The sequence below is a fragment of the Metopolophium dirhodum genome, chromosome 8, assembly GCF_019925205.1.
Source record: "Metopolophium dirhodum isolate CAU chromosome 8, ASM1992520v1, whole genome shotgun sequence".
NCBI lineage: Eukaryota > Metazoa > Arthropoda > Insecta > Hemiptera > Aphididae > Metopolophium > Metopolophium dirhodum.
The window spans coordinates 22,442,483-22,464,465 of NC_083567.1; the positions used below are offsets into that span (position 1 = coordinate 22,442,483).

At 31.0% G+C, this 21,983-nt stretch overlaps 2 protein-coding genes across 2 annotated transcripts; one reads left to right on the top strand and one right to left on the bottom strand.

The window, feature by feature from the left end:
- Window positions 1-2,800: 2,800 nt before the first annotated feature.
- LOC132951375 (uncharacterized) lies at window positions 2,801-6,601 on the bottom strand. Its single transcript, XM_061023188.1, has 3 exons — window positions 6,402-6,601; window positions 5,649-6,347; window positions 2,801-2,807 (listed from the first exon to the last, which is right to left on the bottom strand). The coding sequence occupies exons 1-3, from the start codon at window positions 6,599-6,601 to the stop codon at window positions 2,801-2,803; spliced, it is 906 nt and encodes a 301-aa protein (XP_060879171.1).
- An 11,898-nt stretch (window positions 6,602-18,499) lies between these two features.
- Window positions 18,500-20,074, top strand: LOC132951376 (uncharacterized). Its single transcript, XM_061023189.1, has 2 exons — window positions 18,500-18,623; window positions 19,380-20,074. The coding sequence occupies exons 1-2, from the start codon at window positions 18,500-18,502 to the stop codon at window positions 20,072-20,074; spliced, it is 819 nt and encodes a 272-aa protein (XP_060879172.1).
- Window positions 20,075-21,983: the final 1,909 nt, after the last annotated feature.

A 21,983-nucleotide genomic window follows, 5' to 3' on the forward strand; every position in this document is an offset into this window, starting at 1 on the left:
AATTTAAAAATTGTTTTAATGGTCTATGGTAGTTGCTCAAAAAGTCTCAAATTGTATTTTAAATGTTTAAAAATGTACTATAAGTTTTAACACTTTTCAGCTATCTATCTATGCTAGTACGTATTTAATGTGTAGAATTGTAAAAGTTAACAGCCACCCCCCCCCCCCCCCCCCCCGAATAAAATTCTGGCTACGCCACTGCTTAATATTTAGTGTAAAATATAAATATTTTATTAAATTACATAACTTTCAAATTATTCACTGTTTCTTATGAGTACAGAACAATATAGATGCGACACTGAATAGGTGATCAGGCCACCATATCCCTAGGGTATTAAAGATTGGACTCTACAATTTGAAACCGTATCCGTTATCTGATAAGATGTTAGTTGCTCCAAAAATTCTTCTCTTATGGCTCCCACCAGTAATAATAATACCCTAGAGCATAGTTATAAAAACTTTATTCAAACCTTGTGGAATGAGAAGGAATTTTAAAATTCTCTTGCGAGAGCAGTTGAGCAGGAGCATATTATAATAAAGACCGGACTAGAGAACAATAAATGGTTTTGAGGACTCTAGATTCTAGATAGCTTGAAAACTTGAAATCTTTCAATGAGCACATAACAGAGCTAAAAGTCTTGGAAGCTCTACAACAAACAATCTCAATGTGTAATCATAAATCAAATCAGAACGGCAAACATAAAAAATTTACAATTGTTGACAGCATTTTGTATTCCATTTAAAAATAATAAAAAGAGCAGGGGTGAAAGGTGACCTCCTTGAGGAACTCTAGACGACATATTTACAGCCACATACCTAAATCCAAGTTCTTTTACCTATTACACTCTATTATGGACAAGTATAATTTAAAGCCAAGATAAGATAGGCTCACCGAAAGCGGACTTATTGAGCACATCCATAAGGATATACGGTCAATACGGTCGATTGCTTTGGCAAAATCGGTTGATTAGAGAATGATGATTGAAAATTTTCAATTGAAGAATTTTTTTTCATTCAAATTTTCTGAAAATATTAGTGTATTTTTCTGAACTTAATTAATTTTTGAGGTTTTATGGTTGTATCACCGTATGATAGCTGTGTATTTTGTTGGTTATCAATAAAGATATTTATGAATATAAATCTAATATAACTGAAAATAAGTACATAGGAGGGTTCTGAACCAGAGAAATCCTGTAAGAACTGAATTCCTCCGGAGAAAAACTTTGGTCACCCGAAGATAACCTCCGAAGTGAGGAGTTGTCCGGTGAAAACCGTTGAGCCTCCGGGAAAACACCGGAAAATCGACGAAGCCACCTGAAAAAATCCATTGAAAACGACGTTCCGGTAAAGGAACCACAGTTCGTGACAATGGACCGGGTAAATGGTTTGGTGATGGAAACGTGTTCCGACCAGCTGGACAACGGATCGGGAAAATTATTAAGGATCGTAAACGTTCCAGACAAAAGTGAAAATCTAACCGAGGTGAGTTATTTTTCCAATAAAAATGTCGCGGACAGCATTTCAAGTGATACAGAACAAGATAAGTTAACACAGGAGTTGTTAATTAGTCCGGTCACATCCAAAGATTCCTCCGAGGAGTTCATTCCTTATACACGTGTAAAGTGCAAGAGGAGTGACTCAGATATGGACTCAAAGTTTGAGTTGAGAAAACGCTTTTCGAATCTGCGGACCGGAGTGTTAGAGTCTCGAGCCATTACAACGGTGTCAACGGGGAAAACAAAAGTAATGGATGTTCCATTACCGGCCATAGAACTAGAGTTTGCACTCAGGGCAGTAGTAGCGTTACTGGACTCCCAAGCGGCGAGGACATACGTCAAACCTTTGGTGGCAAAGAAGTTTGGCCGGAGTTTTACCGAAGAACAGGAGATTGTCCAGATGACGGACGATCGGACCCGAGAAATTACGAAGTTTTCCGAATTTCGGGGATGGATAGTGGATCTGGAGGTAAGCTTCAGCGCCGCAGTGCTAGACGATCTAATCGGAAATGTCTTCCAGGGCCATGATTTCCTCGTGGAGCAACAAGTCGCTTGGGACTATAGCTGTTGCATAATCCACCTAGGGAAAGAAAGACGTGTTTCCGTGAGTTGGAGAAATCCAGTAACTCCGGTCACCGTAGGAGTGGACTGAACAACCGCAAGTTTACCTGAAGGAGAGTACGGATGCGGGTCAAAGAAGTCCTATGCCAATATCCGGAGGTTTTCTCCAGAGAGGTAGGCAGAACTCGGGTGATAGAACACCAGATCCGTCTCAATGATCCAAATCCGGTGGCTCTAAACGCTTACGGGTACTCCCGAGGTTAGAGAAAAACGAGGTGATTGCCGAAATGGGGCGAGACATGGAAGAACAGGGATTTGTTGAACCTAGCATATCTCCATGGGCTGCACCAGTGGTACTCGTGAAGAAAAAGGATGGCTCACGTAGATTTTGCGTTGACTATCGCCGTCTGAACATGCGGACGGAGTCGGACGCTCATCCGATGCCGGACCTCCATGACATGGTTCTAGGAATGGGTGGAGCGAAGATTTACAGCACCATGGATTTGAAATCAGGATATTGGCAGGTGGGTCTCTCACCCGCTGCTTACGAATTGCGTCCTGTATAAAAAGGTATAAAACGGTATAAAAAGGTATAATACTAATTGCATCCCGGGTTTTTCTTTAGCATGTCTGAATTGCGTCCCCATTACCTGTGATATCTTAAAAGGCGAAATTATTGGTTATTATAGATTATAGATTTAATAAAAACGATTACGTTAGAACTTTGATAAATTTCTAGTGAGTTACGTTCTGTAGACAAACACAATTATTGTCACATTTTAGTGAAAACGGTTCATTTATTCACACGTGTTTATTTTTACTAAAAACCAAGTTTTTAACTTTGAATAACTATGGCGAGTGATATTAAAACTATGTTTAGAAAAAAACAACGAGATTTATTTGTAATTGGTGTGTACAAATTTCGCTTCCACAAGTACTTGAAAAATAATTTAGAACGGTGGTGTTGTTGTAAAAATACTTGTACAGCTTATATTCATTTGAACTCCGATAATAAAGTAGTCAAAAAAGTTATTGATCATAGTCATGATGAAGTAAACGAAATATTGAAGCGTCAAATCGTGAGTAATAAATTAAAACGAAAGGCTATCGACGATATTTGTGAAAAACCAAGTAAAATCATTAATTGTGAATTACTTACACATGATGTAGATACTTTAACTACATATGATTTACAATTGAACAGAAAAAATATGCATTATGCACGATCGTCTATTTTGCCAAAATTACCAAAAAAATTGTAGGAATTGCATACTTCATTAAACAATATGAGCGATTTCTTATTAACCAATCGTAGTGAAAACTTTTTGTTGGTAATGAATATCTTATTATTTTCTTGTAAAAGTAACTTAATATTTTTAAGCAATGTTGATACAATTTTTGTTGACGAAACTTTCAAAAGTTGCCCAAGCCTTTTTACTCAAATCTTCCCTATCTTCCATGGCTTGCAAAATGGTAAATATATACCACTATTATTTTTTCTACTTCCTGATAAGGAATTAAAAACCTACGAAAAGGCATTTTTCCACATTTTGTCTGAATGAAATAAAATCAATATTATATTTTCTCCAAAAAGAGTGTTTGCAGATTTTGAAAAAGCAATACATTTGGCTATTTTATCAGTTTGGCCTTCAATAACTCTGAAGGGATGCCGATTTCATTTGGGCCAAAGCTGGTATAGGAAAATACAATCAATTGTCCTAAGTTCTGAATATAAAATTGTCAGCGATTCAAGTAAATACTTAAATATTTTTTTTGATTACCGTTTCTTCATCCTGACGAAGTAATCAACTGTTTCACAGACGATTTAATATCTATTAAACCGTTGGATGAAAAAATTGATATTTTTACTGATTATATATTAGAAACATATATACTACCAGAATCTAGTTTTCCGTCTTCATTATGGGCAGAATACTCAGCTACTACTATGAGAACTACAAATAGTTGTGAAGTTTTTCATTCTATGCTCAACGCAATGTTTTATAATGCACATCAAAACATTATTCAATTTATGGATACTATGAAGAGGTTACAAACTGATATTTATATAAAACAACGTAGCATTCACTTAAATTTTTACCGGTACTAAATAAAATAATTAATAAAATTAAAATTACAAAAAAAAAACAAAAACAATATATTTTTCACCAATAACAATAATATTTTTTTTACAGTTACAATTTTATGACAAAATACAAAAACAAAAATAATATATTAAGCAAATACAATACTTTTAACCTACCTGTAGTAGTAACTATTACTACACACAGTCCTAAGTCCGTATAAAAATGGGAAGGGAAATATTGTTTAGTTTTTATAATATACAAGACTCAATTGGTGCCTATAAAAGTTAAAAAAATTCGGAATTAGTATGCCCCTCAAAAACCCCGGGACACAATTCGGAAGGAATTTTTGCGCGGGATGCAATTTGTATGCAGCCAATTTAAAATACCAAACCTATTTTATCATCATGCGGTTTTTAATTTTTTCTGAGTGAATGTTTACACGGATATTAATATGATATATTAAATATTTTAGTGTTACATAACTAATTCAGTAGGTATAATAATTAATTACAATTTAAGCAGGTTAAATAAATAAATAATTCAAAAATGTTTGAACTTGATTACCTAATCATTGTTACAAATCGTATAAAAATAATACCACATTAAATAAAAAAATCTAACGCATTAGATAGTATACTAAATTATATAAAAATATTATTATTGAATAAAACATCAATACAAATTAAACATGAATTTGAAATCCGTCATTGCCATGACAATTGTCATCATCGTTAGTATGTTTATAAGTATCTACATGTTATATACTTATACTGTAATTTATGGTTATAACATTTAAGTTAACAGTTATAATTTATATGTGTTTTATTTATGTTAGCTAAAATAATGAAGTAGGAAAATTCAAATGTTACAAAACATAATTAAAAAAGCGAGTAAGGGGATGTCACTGTGCTGTACAGTAGGTTACAAGTTGGTCACTGTTTAACGGGTAGTATTATATTTGAATGATATAGTATCGTATCCTTGTATACGAAAACTGATTCTGAGCTGAGACGGTTTGTCAGTGTGGATATATTTTAATTTTATATTTATATTGTTATTACGGCTATCTTATCGTATGCGCTCTACCGGCGACATTACGACTGCAGTATGCGCTCTACCGTTTGATTGCACTCTACCGTTTTTACCATTCTAATTGTAAGTAATACAATTACACCATACATAGGTACAAGCATTAATTTTATATACAGAAAATATGGGAATATTTGGAAACTGTATTTTTAGATTTATTTTATTTCGACAAACATTACAGTTGTATCTGGACCGGCGTGGATTACGATTACAATTTATAGATTAATAAAATTATTATATAAATTAAACCATAAAGTAAAAAATAATAATATACACGTAAAATAAATAAAATGAATAAAATAAATATAATAATATAGGTAAATAAAAAACTTGTCCCATGTCTCTCAGAAACAAGGTTCGACTTATCGAGGTTCCACTGTAATTTATTATATTATTATATATAATTATATTATACCTTGGAATTAATTCTGGAGTTGTACCACACATATTTTTTACAATTTTTAGCCTCAATGGGCGCCACAAACTTTCTATTCTTTGGGTATGTGCTTTTGTTATTGGATCCACAAAATGTTCGATATGATTTACAATATTGTGACTGTACCCGAGATCCGAAAGTCCATTATAACCTGACCAGCCATCGGAATGTATTGTAGACCCAGCAATGACCTCTCTTTGTATAATATTGTGTAATGTAACCTTGTCTCTTTTTTGGATTACAAAATATCTTCCTTCGATATTATCACACAAACCGAATACCCGTGGTCCATCAAGCCGTCTTCCATAATTCCTTGCTCCATTTTCTAGAGGATCAATATTTTCATCGTCGACGTTAAGATTTTCGGATGGTAAATCTCCAAGTCGAAGTCGTCCTTTATTATTTTTCCTTGATCCTCGTAACAAACACTCGTCTACTTGGATAACTATTCCGGGTCCTCCTAATTTATTGCGGTTTTCAAATATTCTGACGGGTACATCACGACCCAAGTTCATCCAGTCACACACTGTATGAGCTGATCTACCGGTTAAAGTTATAATTGTGGACTGCTTTAAATCTTGACACCAATAATAAACTAATTCTAGTTGTGCTCCAATGCTTAATCCACTATTATTACGCCTATTTTTATCCAAGTATGTCCAAAAACTATTGTTCTTTCTAAATATATAGGTAATTAATATTATACATATGAAATATTAAATATTACCTTACCTTATATTTTGAGTGGTTTGACACCCTTTCCTTTTACACCTCAACAATTTTCTTTCTTTTCCGCGTTCTTTTTTTATGTAATATTTCATTTCACTACTACATTTATCGCACAATACATTTACTAAAAGTTTTTTAGAAATTAAAAAATTAGTAGCCGATTCTTCGTTTTGAATTATAGTATAAAATTCTTTTGCAAGCATATTGAAAAGTGAAAATAAAAACCGTGTAAACCCAAGAACTGTCGGCCAATGACTAAATACACGATCAAAAATTATATCATGCAATAAAAGAGAGTGCTAATCTTTATTAGCATTAAGTCAAGATAGTAAAGATAAATTGGGTAGTAGAGCGCATACGACAAGATAGCCGTTATTACTTATTATCAAAACGAATAAAACAATAGCCGGTAAGTTGAATTGATATTATCAAATTAAAACAAAATAACTTTGTTGTTTAATATGTAATTTCGTTCAAATTTGAACTTAAAATAACTCTAAAATAACGATGCTTATTTATTTTTTGGTTACAGAATTGACTATTTACGTGGAATATTGTTTTAGATTTTTAATCCTAAGCTATAAAAATTGAACAATTTATCAATATTAAACTACAAAATAATTTTTAAATATAAAAAAAACTTATTTAAATTGAGTATTTTTTATTAATCTTTTCTAATAAATAAAACAATGTTTGTCAAATTATTTAACTATAATTTATATTCATTCACAGAAAAAATGAAAATATGAATCAATGTTTTAATTTTTTCTTCCAATAATTGAAAAAAAAATGATTTTAAACAACTATAAAATATAAATTAAGTTAAAGTAAAATGTAAGGCTTAATGAGCAAAAAAATTTGAATTACAAATATTTATGGTGTTAAATTTAAATTTAAGGATATAATATTCTTTGTATACAAAAAATGATTCTGAGTGGAGACGGTTTGTCAATCTAGTATATTTTATATTATATTTATATTGTTATTATTAATACGTTAGAGTGTTAGACGGTAAGTTGAATTGATTTAGAAAAAAAAATAAAAATAATTATAATTAAAAATGTACCTAGGTACGCATATCTCTCATAACAAGTCAAAACATTTTAAAAACGTTATCAAGAACGTTACCTAAATGATAAAATAAACTTTTGGAGAAAAATTACGTTAAGGTAAGGTTAAGATTTACGTTAAGTATATACTGCTATAAGTTTTTGAAAAAGTTACGACAAAATAAGAAAAAAGTTGTACGATAATTTGTTAACACGCCAAACACTGCACTATACAGTGACCCACTTGTAACCTACTGTGCAGCAGAGGGATATCCACTTCCCACTCTTTTTTTTTATTAGTTTGTTATAATAGTGAAAAATAAAATGTTCAAATAAGTAAGAATTATAAGTAAGAAATATAAATTTAAAATGTATGTTTTTAATATAGGTACTGACCTATTTTATCATCATGCTGTTTTTAATTTTTTCTGTATGAATGTTTACACGGATATTAATATGATATATTAAATATTTTAGTGTTACATAACTAATTCCAGTAGGTATAATAATTAATGACAATTTAAGCAGATTAAATAAAACATAATTCAAAAATGTTTGAACTTGATTACCTAATCATTGTTACAAATCGTATAAAAATAATACCACATTAAATAAAAAAATCTAACGCATTAGATATTATACTAAATTATATAAAAATATTATTATTGAATAAAATATCAATACAAATTAAACATTAATTTGAAATTCGTCATTGCCATGACAATAGTCATCATCGTTAGTATGTTTATAAGTATCTTCATGTTATATAATACTTATATTGTAATTTATGGTTATAACATTTAAGTTAACAGTTATAATTTATATGTGTTTTATTTATGTTAGCTAAAATAATGAAGTAGGAAAATTCAAATGTTACAAAACATAATTAAAAAAGCGAGTAAGTGGATGTCGCTGTGCTGTACAGTAGGTTACAAGTTGGTCACTGTTTAACGGGTAGTATTATATTTGAATTAAATATTATATAGAATCGTATCCTTGTATACGAAAAACGATTAGCTAAGACGGTTTGTCAGTGTGGATATATTTTAATTTTATATTTATATTGTTATTACTTATTATTAAAATGAATAAAACGATAACCGGTAAGTTGAATTAATATAATAAAATTAAAACAAAATAACCTTGTTTTTTTATATATAATTTCGTTTAAATTTGAACTTAAAATAACTCTAAAATAGTGGTGCTTATATATTTTTTGGTTACAGAATTGACTACTTTGGTGGAATATTGTTTTAAATTTTTAATCCTTAGCTATAAAAATTGAACAATTTATCGATATTGAACTACAAAATCATTTTTAAATATAAAAAAAACTTATTTAAATTGTGTATTTTTTATTATAATAACTAATAGAGTTACAGTGGTACATATAAAAACATATACAGTGTGATTTATTAAACATGCTCATTCCCTTTTTCTCATATATAATATTTTTTTTCTAATTCTAAATTTTAGAATTTTTTAGTAGTTATAACCAAAGACTATATTATTTTCGAATTCCTGATATTTGTATTACCTACCTGCCTAATTAAAAAGTGTTTTAGTAATTTTATTTTTCAAATGAGAACCCATTTTTTCACTGTAAATTATTTAGCTGGAGAATTTCTTGAAATTGTGAATGTATCTAAATCAAATTCTAATAAGTAGTGTCTACTTTCTGAGTTATTAAAATGTTTATATTAAAGATAATAATCCTTAAAATAAATATGGTTCTATAAAAATATAAGCTCTGTAATATTATATGTAATATTCATTACACTATATTCGATAATTTTTACAAATTATTTATATTGATGAATCATTACTAATTAGTAAATTATTAATGCAATATATTAATATTTATCTTTAAACATAAATACGAAGTTCTTTGTGAATATATCTTATTTTTTTTTTTTTTGATCATATTTTCTATATTCTGCGAACTTATAATCATTATTATAAACCGAAAATCTGTAATAAACAAAATATATTTCAAGATAATAGGAATATTCAAAAATATTAACTTAATTGGGAAAATAAAGAAAAATATATCAGTTGATTTTAAGTTAAAGTTAAGGGTAATTAAAACACCGAACTAGTAAGTTAAGTTAATAAGTTAAAATTAACTTAACTTCTAACTTATTAACTCGTTATAGGCCAGCCTTGACACGAAGTTCTCAAAAAATTTCTGCTGAATAATTAAAAGTGAACAAGAGGGGTTCCTATTTGAAAAGCAGAAGTTTGTATAGTCAATAGTCATAGGATCATCCTTAAGTGGTACACAAAATCTAAAGTATTCGAATATAAGGTTTTCAAGTGTATTTAAATATTCCAAAAATCAAAATCTGTATATATGTATAATTTAAGCATAAAAAAAGTTGTTTTCTTAAAAAATCACTCTGTATAAGTAATTCTAATCCTGTATGGTGTTTTTATCTCATTTGTTTGAAACAACACAATACCTATTTATGTACTAATACAGCATTATCACGGCATATTATAGTATCACCAGCATACATATTGCTGAATCAAATTATTTTACATATCTATATGTATTTTTAGATTCTGAGAGGAGCGAGGAAGCTAGTGGTTTTACAATGGTGTTTATCTTATTTTATTTTTAATTGTTTTTATTATTTTTATTAATCGTATTTATTAATCATTATTATGAATAATTTTTATAACATACATAGTTTTCATTAATTTTGTAAGAAATAATTTATTTATAATTTTTAAGAAAAATAACTCAAACTTAATTTATAAAATTGATTAATTATTACCGTTAAAATAAAAATAAAATAATAAATATGGTAACCAAAATGTTAATTTATTTTCTATTAATCAAAATTATAAATTAGGTTTGAGTTATTTTTCTTAAAAATTATAAATAAATGATTTCTTACAAAAAATATTGAACATTTTTTATAATAATGATTAATGACTAATAAATATAAATTAAAAAAGTTATAAAAAAAATGAATTTAACTGGTCATCATTTTTGTTAGTTGCATTCACTAATCATTAACAACTCAAAAATAATTTATAACATTAATAAATAAAAATAATTTTAAAAAATGCCCGTGGTAATTATTTATGGTTTGATGGTACTATTTGATGGCAAATTGATTTTTTTTTATAACTTTTATGAATTATAATATTATATTTTATAAATCATCAGTACCTAGGTATCAAACATAATTTTCGAGTTAGGTATTATTGATTAATAATTTATAACATTGATAAATAAAAATAATTTTTAAAAAATGCCCGTGGTAATTGACGGTACTACCATCGGGAAATCGGATTTTCCGGAAAATGGGCGAAGTTGCAAATTTCAAAATTGTTGTTGCAAATTGTGGCGAATCAGTTGCAAAATATTGGCACTGGTTTGAAGTCGATAGCTCAAAGTGGAGGTGCTCCGTGAAGTTGGCACCCCCATCGGGAAATCAGATTTTCCGGTAAATAGGAGAAGTTGCAAATTTCAAAATTGGTGTTGCAAATTATTGCAAATCAGTTGCAAAATATTGGCGCTGGTTTGAAGTCGATATCTCAAAGAAATTTTGTGTACCACTTAAGTATGATCCTATGACTATTGACTATACAAACTTCTGCTTTTCAAATAAGAACCCATCTTGTTCACTTTTAATTATTCAAAAGATATTTTTTGAGAACTTTGTGTCTAGGCTGGCTTTTGACGAGTTAATAAGTTAATTTTAACCTATTAACTTAACTTTATCTTAACTCATTTGCTTCTACGTTAATTTAAAATTAACTCGAATTTTTGATTTTTCTTTATTTTCCCAATATTAAGTTAATTTTGAATATTCCTATTATCCAGAAAAATATTTTGTTTATTACAGATTTTTGGTGATTATAAATACGCAGAATATAGAAAATATTATCAGAAAAAAAATAAGATATATTTACAAAGAACTTCGTATTTATGTTTAAAGATAAATACTAATATATTGTATTAATAAGTTACTTATAAATATTAATATAGGGGTAACATTAGTCGCCCGTACAAAGACTTTTTTATTTACATTGTGACAAGTATAACGTCAAAGACCAGACTCGAACAAAACACTTATAATACAAAAAACTATAATAATAATCTTGTTATTAATCTTTTTTTTAAATTTATTATAAATTAAATGTTTATTATATGAATTAAATGTGACTTGTAGTCTGGTGTTAAAAATAGATACAATGTCATTAGTCATAACATGTACTTTGGGTAAAACAATTATACACTCAACATTTATAGTATATACTGAAGTAAAAATACAACATTTTTAATAAAAGATAAAAATGCACACTTATTAACGAGATAAATATTATATATTGATATAGAACATAGTTATAAATACAATTATGAAGGTTAAATATACTATAACTATATAATATAAAAAATAATTACCGAATATTTAAAGTTAATAATAACATAAAACATTACGGCCGTCCTAGACCCAAAGAGCGTTTGGGATTTAGGGGGCCTAAGCCTTACTTTGATGATATTGAATAAGCTTAAAACAAAATGCATGAAAAGTTTAGGGGGGCTATGGACATTTTTGAATGGGCTTAAACCCTACATCCCTTTCGTTTTGCGCTTATGCGGCTGCCTCTTGAGTTCAGACCTTGTTTCTTGTACATGATATACAGCATGGACTTGTTCTAAATTCTAAACATTTAGGTATAAAATAATTATTAGCTTGATTAATGATTATGCATAAATGTATATATTTTAATCTTAAAAATAGCAGTACCTACCTAACAAACTTTCATTTAAAAATAAATAAACTAAATGGGAAGTTATAGAAACTTAACTACTACCAATATTTTTGTTTTAAATCCGTAATTTTTTTACACTCCCTTGCAGAAATTAACTTAATTAAAATCACTAACTACTGACCGTTGTACAATAGGTATAATATGCAGATGATAAGGTTTTCATTTCATCAACGATCGCCTCACTGCTTCGTCAAATTTACAAAACCACATCCAAAATTAAAAAAGGATAAAAAATATTTAAAAATATAATTTTTCAATAAAAACGTTGTTTTGTGAACGACTTGAAACTATGTAAAATGTAAAATCATAATTTCAATAACATTTAAACTTCTTTAAATAATGATTAAATTAAAGAATCACCCTGTATAAGGTTTCATGTATGGTTATCCAACTACTCATACAAATCCACTTATTAAAAATCTTGCATTTACTACTAGTTACCACAGCCGGCAATCTTCCAAGACAACTTGATCGTATGTGGGGTCTTTTAAGTATCTATCATGCACACTAAGCTCCTCAATTGAATGTGTCCCCACTGGGTAGCTCCTTTCTTCAAACATATTCATGTTTTGTTTTTTTTTTACTGTTAGCCTATATACTTATTGTGTCAACTGATACAGATTATATATAAAGTACTTATTTAAAATAAAAAAATAAAAACTAAGGCATTTGAATACTATCAAAAATCTCTTAAGAGGACGTTGTCTCCGTCATACACACGTATGACATAGACAATTTTCGCTCTCCAGTTTCAATAGTGTGCCATTAATGTGATATTATGGTGAATTATCCTATGATCAAACTTTTAGGTAAGAACAATATCTGTGTTCTATCGTTGTTTTTTTTAGGATATCTTAATTTTTAAGTGAGTTATAATTATGCATAAATTTATGCATATATTCTGCATGAAAAAATATTAATATTTGAAAATGTTTTACACAGAATAAATAATAATACAATAATATATTCATTAAAACTCGGATAATGATCTTTACTTCGTTTTTGAATCCTCGTATGATTGCTATTGAGTGGGAACGCACAAATATCACGCACATAATATATTACATAACATATAAATAATAGGTATATTTTTATTAATTATTATGGGTTAATTATTAACTTTTATATAACCATAAATTACAAAATAAGTATATAACATGTAGATACTTACAAAAATACTAACGATGGTGACAATTGCCACAGCAACGACGAATTTCAAATTCATGTTTAATTTGTATTGATGTCTTATTCAATAATAATATTTTGATATAATTTAGTATATCTAATGCGTTTTAATTTTTTATTTAATGTGGTATTACTTTTATACGATTTGTAACAATGATTAGGTAATCAAGTTCAAACATTTTTGAATTATGTTTTATTTAACCTGCTTAAACTGTCATTAATTATTATACCTACTGAATTAGTTATGTAAGACTAAAATATTTAATATATCATATTAATATCCGTGTAAACATTCGCACAGAAAAAATTAAAAACAGCGTGATGATAAAATAGCTCGGAACCTATATAAAAAACATACATTTTAAATTAATATTTCTTACTTATAATTCTTACTTATTTAAACATTTTATTTTTCACCATTTTAACAAACTAATAGAAAAAAGATATGGGGAAGTGGATATCCCTGTGCTGTACAGTAGGTTTCAAGTGGGCCACTGTATAATGCAGTGTTTGGTGTGTTAACAAATTATCGTACAACTTTTTTCTTATTTTGTTGTAACTTATTCAAAAACTTATAGCAGTATATACTTAACATTTTTTATGTTAATGAATATACATTATAGTTAAATAATTTGACAAACATTGTTTTATTTATTAAAATAATTTGGGTATTACTTATTATTAAAACTGATTACACTAATTATTCAGTAGGTAGTAAAATTCATGACGCAAGAGTAGCCAAATAGGTAAACATTTTCTAAGGCACCCCAAAGTGTGAACTGCCTATGAGCACACAAATGTTTAATCCGACACTGGATTCCAAACATCGAGATAGATAAACATAATATTATTCTAATCCAACACTAGTATACGCGTATAGCCAATTTAATTTAGTTAACCACTACCCAGGATCCTATTAGTATTAATATATTATTAGTTATAAGTTATGATAACATGTTACGTTATAAATTAAAATCAACAGTAGTCAGTGCTTGAATTGTGGAAGGGGGGGGGGGGGCTAGATTTTTCACCTAAAAGAAATTCGTTGTATTCGAAGCATATGTATTCATTCAGGAAAAAACTGAAAGTTTTAAATGATGAAAACTATAAAAATACTAACACTTATAGTTAAATGTAATACATTTTATTACGAATCATTTAATTTAAAACATGGTGGTAGTAAATAAGAGAAGGCGTGGGGGTTTTTCCCCCACGGGTTCGTGTTAAATAAATGTTTAGTTGGGACGCTGTTTTTTAAATTTCTTATTTAGTTCCCTTTCTTTCAATTTCCCAATTCTTGCAATGACAGTAATAATAATATTTAAAACATTATAATTAGGTACCAATTTTTAGTTATAACAACTACAAAACAATTTTAAATTTCGTATAGCACACTTAACTTCATACTACACAAAGTGTGTGCTAGTGTACTTCTGCATACAACTTCCGTCGCTGGTACCTACATTCTAACGGACATTTTCATGTTTCATTTCGTCTGTATTGATAAGTGATAATTCATTGAGTTAATTTGTTTTCAAACAGTAGATTAGGGCGTTGTCACGGCGTGTGTTTAAAAAGTTCAAACTAAATATTATTTTATATTTATTGCATTTTATTAACTAGGTATTGTTGTTTGCTTTTTAAAAATTTTAAAATATTTGAAAAAGTAACGATTAAAAATGTTGATAAGTTTATTCAAGTGTGTAATCAAATATACACACCGCCGAAGTAATAAACGTGTCAAAACCAATTAAATAATTTATAAATAGGTAATGAGGCATGTAACCGTTCTACAGACTGTATAGTAAGTACCTAATATTGCAGTAATGTGTTAATTTTGGATTCGATAGTAAATCATTGCATTTACAAAAAAGTTAAAAGGATTCGAGCGGTGGTGATGGACTACTTGTGATGGTAAGGACTATTAAATTACCTTCATATTATTATACATACAAGAATAAGATAAGCAATTAATTAATGTATGCTTAAAAGAAAATTTTTAAAAAAATATGTCTGCATATTATTATTGTACTATAATACTGCGTGATTATGAATTCGTGACTAACTGAGCATCTATTGAAGCATTTTCAACTTTTCGACTTGTGTGCTATTGAACCTCTAGTAACTTCCACTCGTGTTCTATTTGACTATATAGACCCTATATTTTTAAATATTTCTAAAATAAAGTTATGGTTTCCAATTTTAAATAAATCGTAAAAGTCGTCAATATTAAATTATTCAACATTTGTGTCAAAATGATACGATAAGTGTGTCAGTTATGTAATCGCCTTGCGTACGTACGAGTCGTTAGCGTCGTAGTGTGTATGATCGTGAAAATGACATCTAATAAACCAGGTACTTCAGGTTTAGGTGTAAAACAAAGCTATAAAGATGAGATTTCTTCGCGTTATTTTAATACAGAAGATTTTCCAGAACTACATAATCTAGTATTCAAATTGGTTTGTAGATTTGGCTCCACCTACATATGTGAAAAAAGTTTTTCTCGGATGACTTTTATCAAAAATAAGTAAAGAACCACTCTAACAAATACCTACTAATTTAATAAAATTAATTCTGATATCTTAAACTAAACTTTAGCCAAATTACTGTGGTACTTGTTCAAAATCAATCAGTCGTGCCGAATACTTCGTGAACACACAATTAGTTAATACTTACAGTGAAAAATGGAGTGTATGTTAAGTGAAAAACAAAAACCAATAAAAATTATTAAAGGTTTTAAGTTTCCATTCCATAAAATATTGCAAGGCGAGGTTCAACGGTGGACATATTGTAAAAACTACGTGTAAGTGTTTTTTTAAATTAACATCTGATAATGTTATGTCAGAAATCTTCAATGAACACAGACATGATAAGTGTGACGAAAATATACTTACGAGACAGAAAATCAGTAACGCTGTTAAAAGGAAAGCTGTGGAAGATATTTCTGTTCGGCCATCGAAGATTTTACATAATGAGTTTAAAAATGGTAACATTTCAACTCTCACGACAAACGTCGTTATTTTAATCAAGCAAAACATTCACCACGCTCGTTCGTTGCTTCATCCAAAATTACCTAAAAAGTACCAATGAGACTCAAAATACATTAAAATCAATGAATATTATAACAAATAAAGACGAGAACTTTATGTTTTTGAATGATTTCGAAAATTCGATAGTAGAATTTTCAACAAAAATTAATTTAGATGTTTTGTGTGATGTAAAAAATATATATATTGACGGGACGTTTAAGAGCTGTCCTAAATACTTAACCCAAATTTTTACGATTCATGGTTACTATAAAGATTCATATGTTCCTCTTGTGTTTTTGTTGTTGCCCACGAAAGAGTCGAATATTTATGTAAAAGCATTTCAACATATTATCAACTATTATACATCGCTAAGTTTAGTATTTAGCTCTTCAGAAATGTATGTAGATTTTGAAAATGGAATCCACAATACAACTAAACAAGTCTGGACCAATGTTAGAATTAAAGGGTGTAGATTCCATTTGGGTCAAAGTTGGTGGCGTACAATTCAGAAGTTAGGTTTGTCTAAAGAATACAAGTCTGATTCTGAGAAAAGTAGATATCTCAAGTATTTTTTTGGATTGCCATTTTTAAACGAAAATGACGTAGTCCAATGTTTCACGGAAGATTTGATGGCAATAAAACCACGTGATGACGAAAAAATTGATAGTCTTACAGATTACATTTTAAATAATTACGTTGACAATGATGTTGCACAGTTTCTCCCCAAAGTTTGGAGTGATTTTTCAGCAACCACTAATCGGACCACTAACAGTTGTAAAAGTTTTCATGCAAAATTAAATGCCTTTTTTCATTCGGGACATCTAAATATTTTTATTCTTGTGGACACTCTTCGGGGAATACAGTCCGACATATATCGTCCGTATTAATATGATCGCTTTAATATAATATGACGTGATGTCTGGATTATAAAACAACCGCGATCCCGCTATTTGTTCATCTCTATTACAAATTAATATTTATGTACCTGTATATATTATTTGCAGTTCAACAACTATAGGCATAATATATCAGTGGGGTCGCTAATAAATATTTTTTTTTAAATCTTCTTCCCTCTCTCAGACATTCTGTGTATCTGCTATTAAGGTACTGATGCTATATCAAAAAACAAATATTTACTGCAAGTATTTTCATCAATACTGAATAACCTATATAAAACGCCATGTTTAAATAATACAACAATATATATATAATAATTATTATTTATTTACATAATAAACTTTATACAGAAAACAGTTTTATTGTAAACAATTTCTCGATTCTACTTAATGTCATCTTAATCGCATACTGTCGTTTCTGAAACGTTAATCGTGCATGCAATTTTGGTTGCCTATCCGTGACTCCTTCAATGTTTTCAGTAGATACAATCACAACAAGTTCAATCTATCGGATGGTCCTTCGCAATCATCGAGTACCCTACATAAGTTTGGTCCTTCGAACCGGATGTACAAGACTAACCTAGGCCTTATCAAATGTTCTACGGGTATATCTTGTCATATCGCATAGGAGTCAATTTCTCTAAACGTTTCAACATGGTTAACGAAGGGGAAATACTGTACTATAAAGCAAAGTCTCGAATAATTTAAGCATTGGCCCGAGTCACTTATTTTGCCAAAACAACTAATGAGTACCTTGCTGACGTAAATAGTACCAGCAAACGAGCAAAGGTGGAAACCATGTTCATGGATCTAAAGAGCATACGTACAGAGGTCAATAACGATATCCACATCATGGAGCACGCAGTAAGTTCAAATACAGCACCTGATGATGTCATGGATAACACCTACACAATTTCGTTTGTTGATTCTTTCGATTCAATGTATTATGACCTAATGGCTATCGTGAAGCTTCATAAGATATCACTATCTCCGCAACCAAATCCTTCACAGGTACGACTCAGTTTGGTGGAACTCAACATTTATCAATCTACCCATTACCAAAACGGTCATTTCTGATTTTTTCCGGTACTATAACTGAATGGCAAGGGTTTGAAGATCTTTTCTTGTCCATACTTTCACATACCCCGGAAATGTCAGACGTTGAAAAGTTTGAATGCCTAAGGACTTCATTGGCGGGAGAGGCGCTCTCTTTGGTGGTGCATCTCACGTTAACACCGCAAACTATAAAAGTGCATGGGAAATTCTGCGGAGTCGGTATGCAAACAAGCGTGACTTAGCTTAGATCCATTTAGATGCTTTGCTAACACCACATACCGTTACATTTAACAACGTCGATTCAATTAAACGCGTAATAAACACAATTTTGGAACACACCGCTGCATTAGACAATTTGACTTTTGTTACTCGTCAGTGGGGTCCTAGACTCATTCACATATTCGAAAACATCTGGATTATGAACTGAGGTCCCGCTGGGAACTGACAGTCGGTGACAACTATTCTCCAAAAATTAGCGAGTTCGTTGATTTCTTACGTAGTCATATCCGTTCGGCAGAAGTACACTCGTATGGTCACACACAAGCGGGAAATGCAATCAAACCAAAAGGGCCTTTCAAAAATCTACTTCAAATTGAAAACCTGGACCGTCTCCAAAAGTGTTAACTGCAAGCATTCTTAAGACGTTTACCAAAAGCTGTGCAATGTGCAAAGATACTCTTCCCATACGTCAATGTCCGAACTTTCTCAGTGAAACTCCAAACGATCGTTTCCAACTAACTAAAAAGCTTAATCTCTGCATCAATTGTTTAGGGTCTGGTCATTCATCTGCAACGTGTCCTTCAAAAACCCCTTGCAAATCTTGCCAAAAGCGCCATCATTCGCTGCTTCATTTTACACCGGATGCTACGTCAACTGCAGCCACTGTTTCCCCAACCGTAATGCTAGTAGCTGACACAGTACCTTTATCTGTCCTATTATCAACGTTACTTGTTAACATCTGATCAACCCACCTAGATACCCACACTTTCCGAGCACTCTTGGCTACTGGATCCCAAGTTAGCTTCATTACGAAGAAATGTGCTGATCGACTTTCACTGGCAAGGCGTCGCTGTTCTGCTCAGGTAGGCATCTCAGGCACGTCAGTTAATGTGGTATCAGGTATAACCTCCATCAAGCTGTCACCAGTGGGAAAGACTGATCCACTTATTCCTCTCGACGTTTTCATTGTATCTAAAATTACAGACGCCACACCTCAATCAAATATCATATCTTCCTTGTGGCCTCACTTGACGAATCTAGACTTAGCTGACCCAACATTCAATATTCCTGGTCCAATTGACATTTTACTGGGGGCTGATGTTGCACCTGCGCTTCTCACGGGGAACCACATCGTAGGTCAACCTTTAGAACCAACTGCCTTTGGTACTATCTTTGGATGGGTTTTGATGGGGCCAGTCTCATCAAAACAGTCAAATTCTGTGACTTCTTTATTAGTGACTTCTAGTCTATCGTTAGAACACTCTCTGACCAAATTTTGGGAAATGGAAGAACCACCTAATGTTCAACATTTAAGTCCCGATGAAATTCAAGCTGAAGCAATATTCACTTCTTCAATCAAACGCCTGAAATCCGGACGGTTCAGTGTCGCATTACCCTTCACATCCCATCGTAGGGGATTCCAAAAGTGGGGCTCTCAAACGGTTTCATAGCCTCGAACATCGACTATCACGAGACAAAAATCTTAACAAACACTATTCAGATTTTATGAGGGACTATCTAGAAAATAAATATATGGAAGTGATTCCGAAAGGTAATCAGAATACTCCTTATTGTTATTATATACCTCGTCATTGAATTCTACGTCCGGAAAGTCAGACTACTAAGCTCCACGTGGTTTTCGATGCTTCTGCTCGAACCACCACAGGTCAGTCTTTGAATCCAAGCTTATATACCGGGCGAAAGCTTCAGCATGAGATCACTCAAACTTTGATTCGTGCACGAGTACATACGTTTTTGTTCACTGCGGACATTAAGCAAATGTATTGGCAAATCGAAATCCATCACACCAATCGGGAATACTTGTGGATTTTTTGGCGTTTCGACCGTGACTTACCCATCGATGAATATCGGCTATGTACGGTTACATATGGCACCTCCTGTGCTCCGTATCAAGCACTACGTACGTTACAACATTTAGCGAAGATTGAAGGAGATAGATTCCCAGTCGCAGCCAATGTAATCTTGAACGATACTTTTGTTGATGACACACTCACAGGAGCTAGTTCAGAAGATGACACCATATATTGTCAACAACATGTAATTTCGTTGTGTGCTCAAGGAAAATTCCAACTTAGAAAATGGGCTAGCAACCTACCCAGCATCCTGTAGTCGGTACCCACCACTGATTGCTTAATGTCTCATGTCGTGCTACTCGATGACGACTTGGATGCGAAGCTAAAGATCCTTGGCATGCAGTGGAACCCTACGGAAGACCATTTTTTGTATAACTGTCGGACTCCGAGCCGCAACCAAGCGGTCAGTCTTATCAGATCTGGCACGTATTTTTGATCCGCTGGGTTTCCTGTCACCTGTCACATTCATAGCTAAACACCTAGTGCAACTCTTGTGGGCATCCGGAATATGCTGGGATGATCCCATTACTGTACAAACGCTAACAATTTAATATGCGACACTCGATAGGTGATCGGGCCACCATATCCCTAAGGTATGAAGGATTGGACTCTACAATTTGAAACCGTATCCTTTATCTGATGTTAGCTGCTCCAACAATTCTTCTTGTATGCCTTCCACCTGTAGTTATATTCCCAAGAATAATAATACCCTAGAGCATAGTTATAAAAACTTTATTCAAACCTTGTGGAACGAAAAGGTATTTTAAAGTTCACTTGCAAGAGCAGCTAAGCAGGAGCAATAAAGACCGGACTAGAGAACAATAAATGGTTTTGGAACTCAATGATATAAAATCATTGTATACAAAAAACAATTCTGAGCGAAGACTGTCTGTCCACCAATAATATTACTTATAAGTTTACCTATATTTGATGATATTATTGGGATTAAAGGAATTTATTTTACTATTAGGAATTAGTACACTAGTAGCCGTAGTTTCTATTATTTTGTCTTAAATAAATACCTACCTTATAAAAGCGTATGCCGCCTTGGATGATTACCAGGTGCGATAGTAGACGCTAGATTTTTAATAAGTGGATTTGTACGAGTAGTTATCCTTTCATGAAACCTTATATAGTAGAACTTGGTTTCTTCATTTAACGTATTTAGATTTAGATCTGTGTGAAATGTGAGATTTGATAAATAAGGAGGAACATTTGATAGTTGAAAGGTTTGATTTTTTTGCTATTCACCAGAGCTGAATTCCATAGAGCCATATAGGTTTAAGTAGGGATTTATACATGATAAGCTTAACATTTAGAGAGGAGTATTTATTGTTGTGAATATTTTTTTGTTGGCTGGTCTTACAAAAATGGACCAAAGATGACATTCCGTTTTTTGAACACGCAAAATGGAAACCTAAATGTATATTTGTTTTATTTTGTAAGGGAAATTAATGTATAAAAAATATAAATAACGAATATGTAA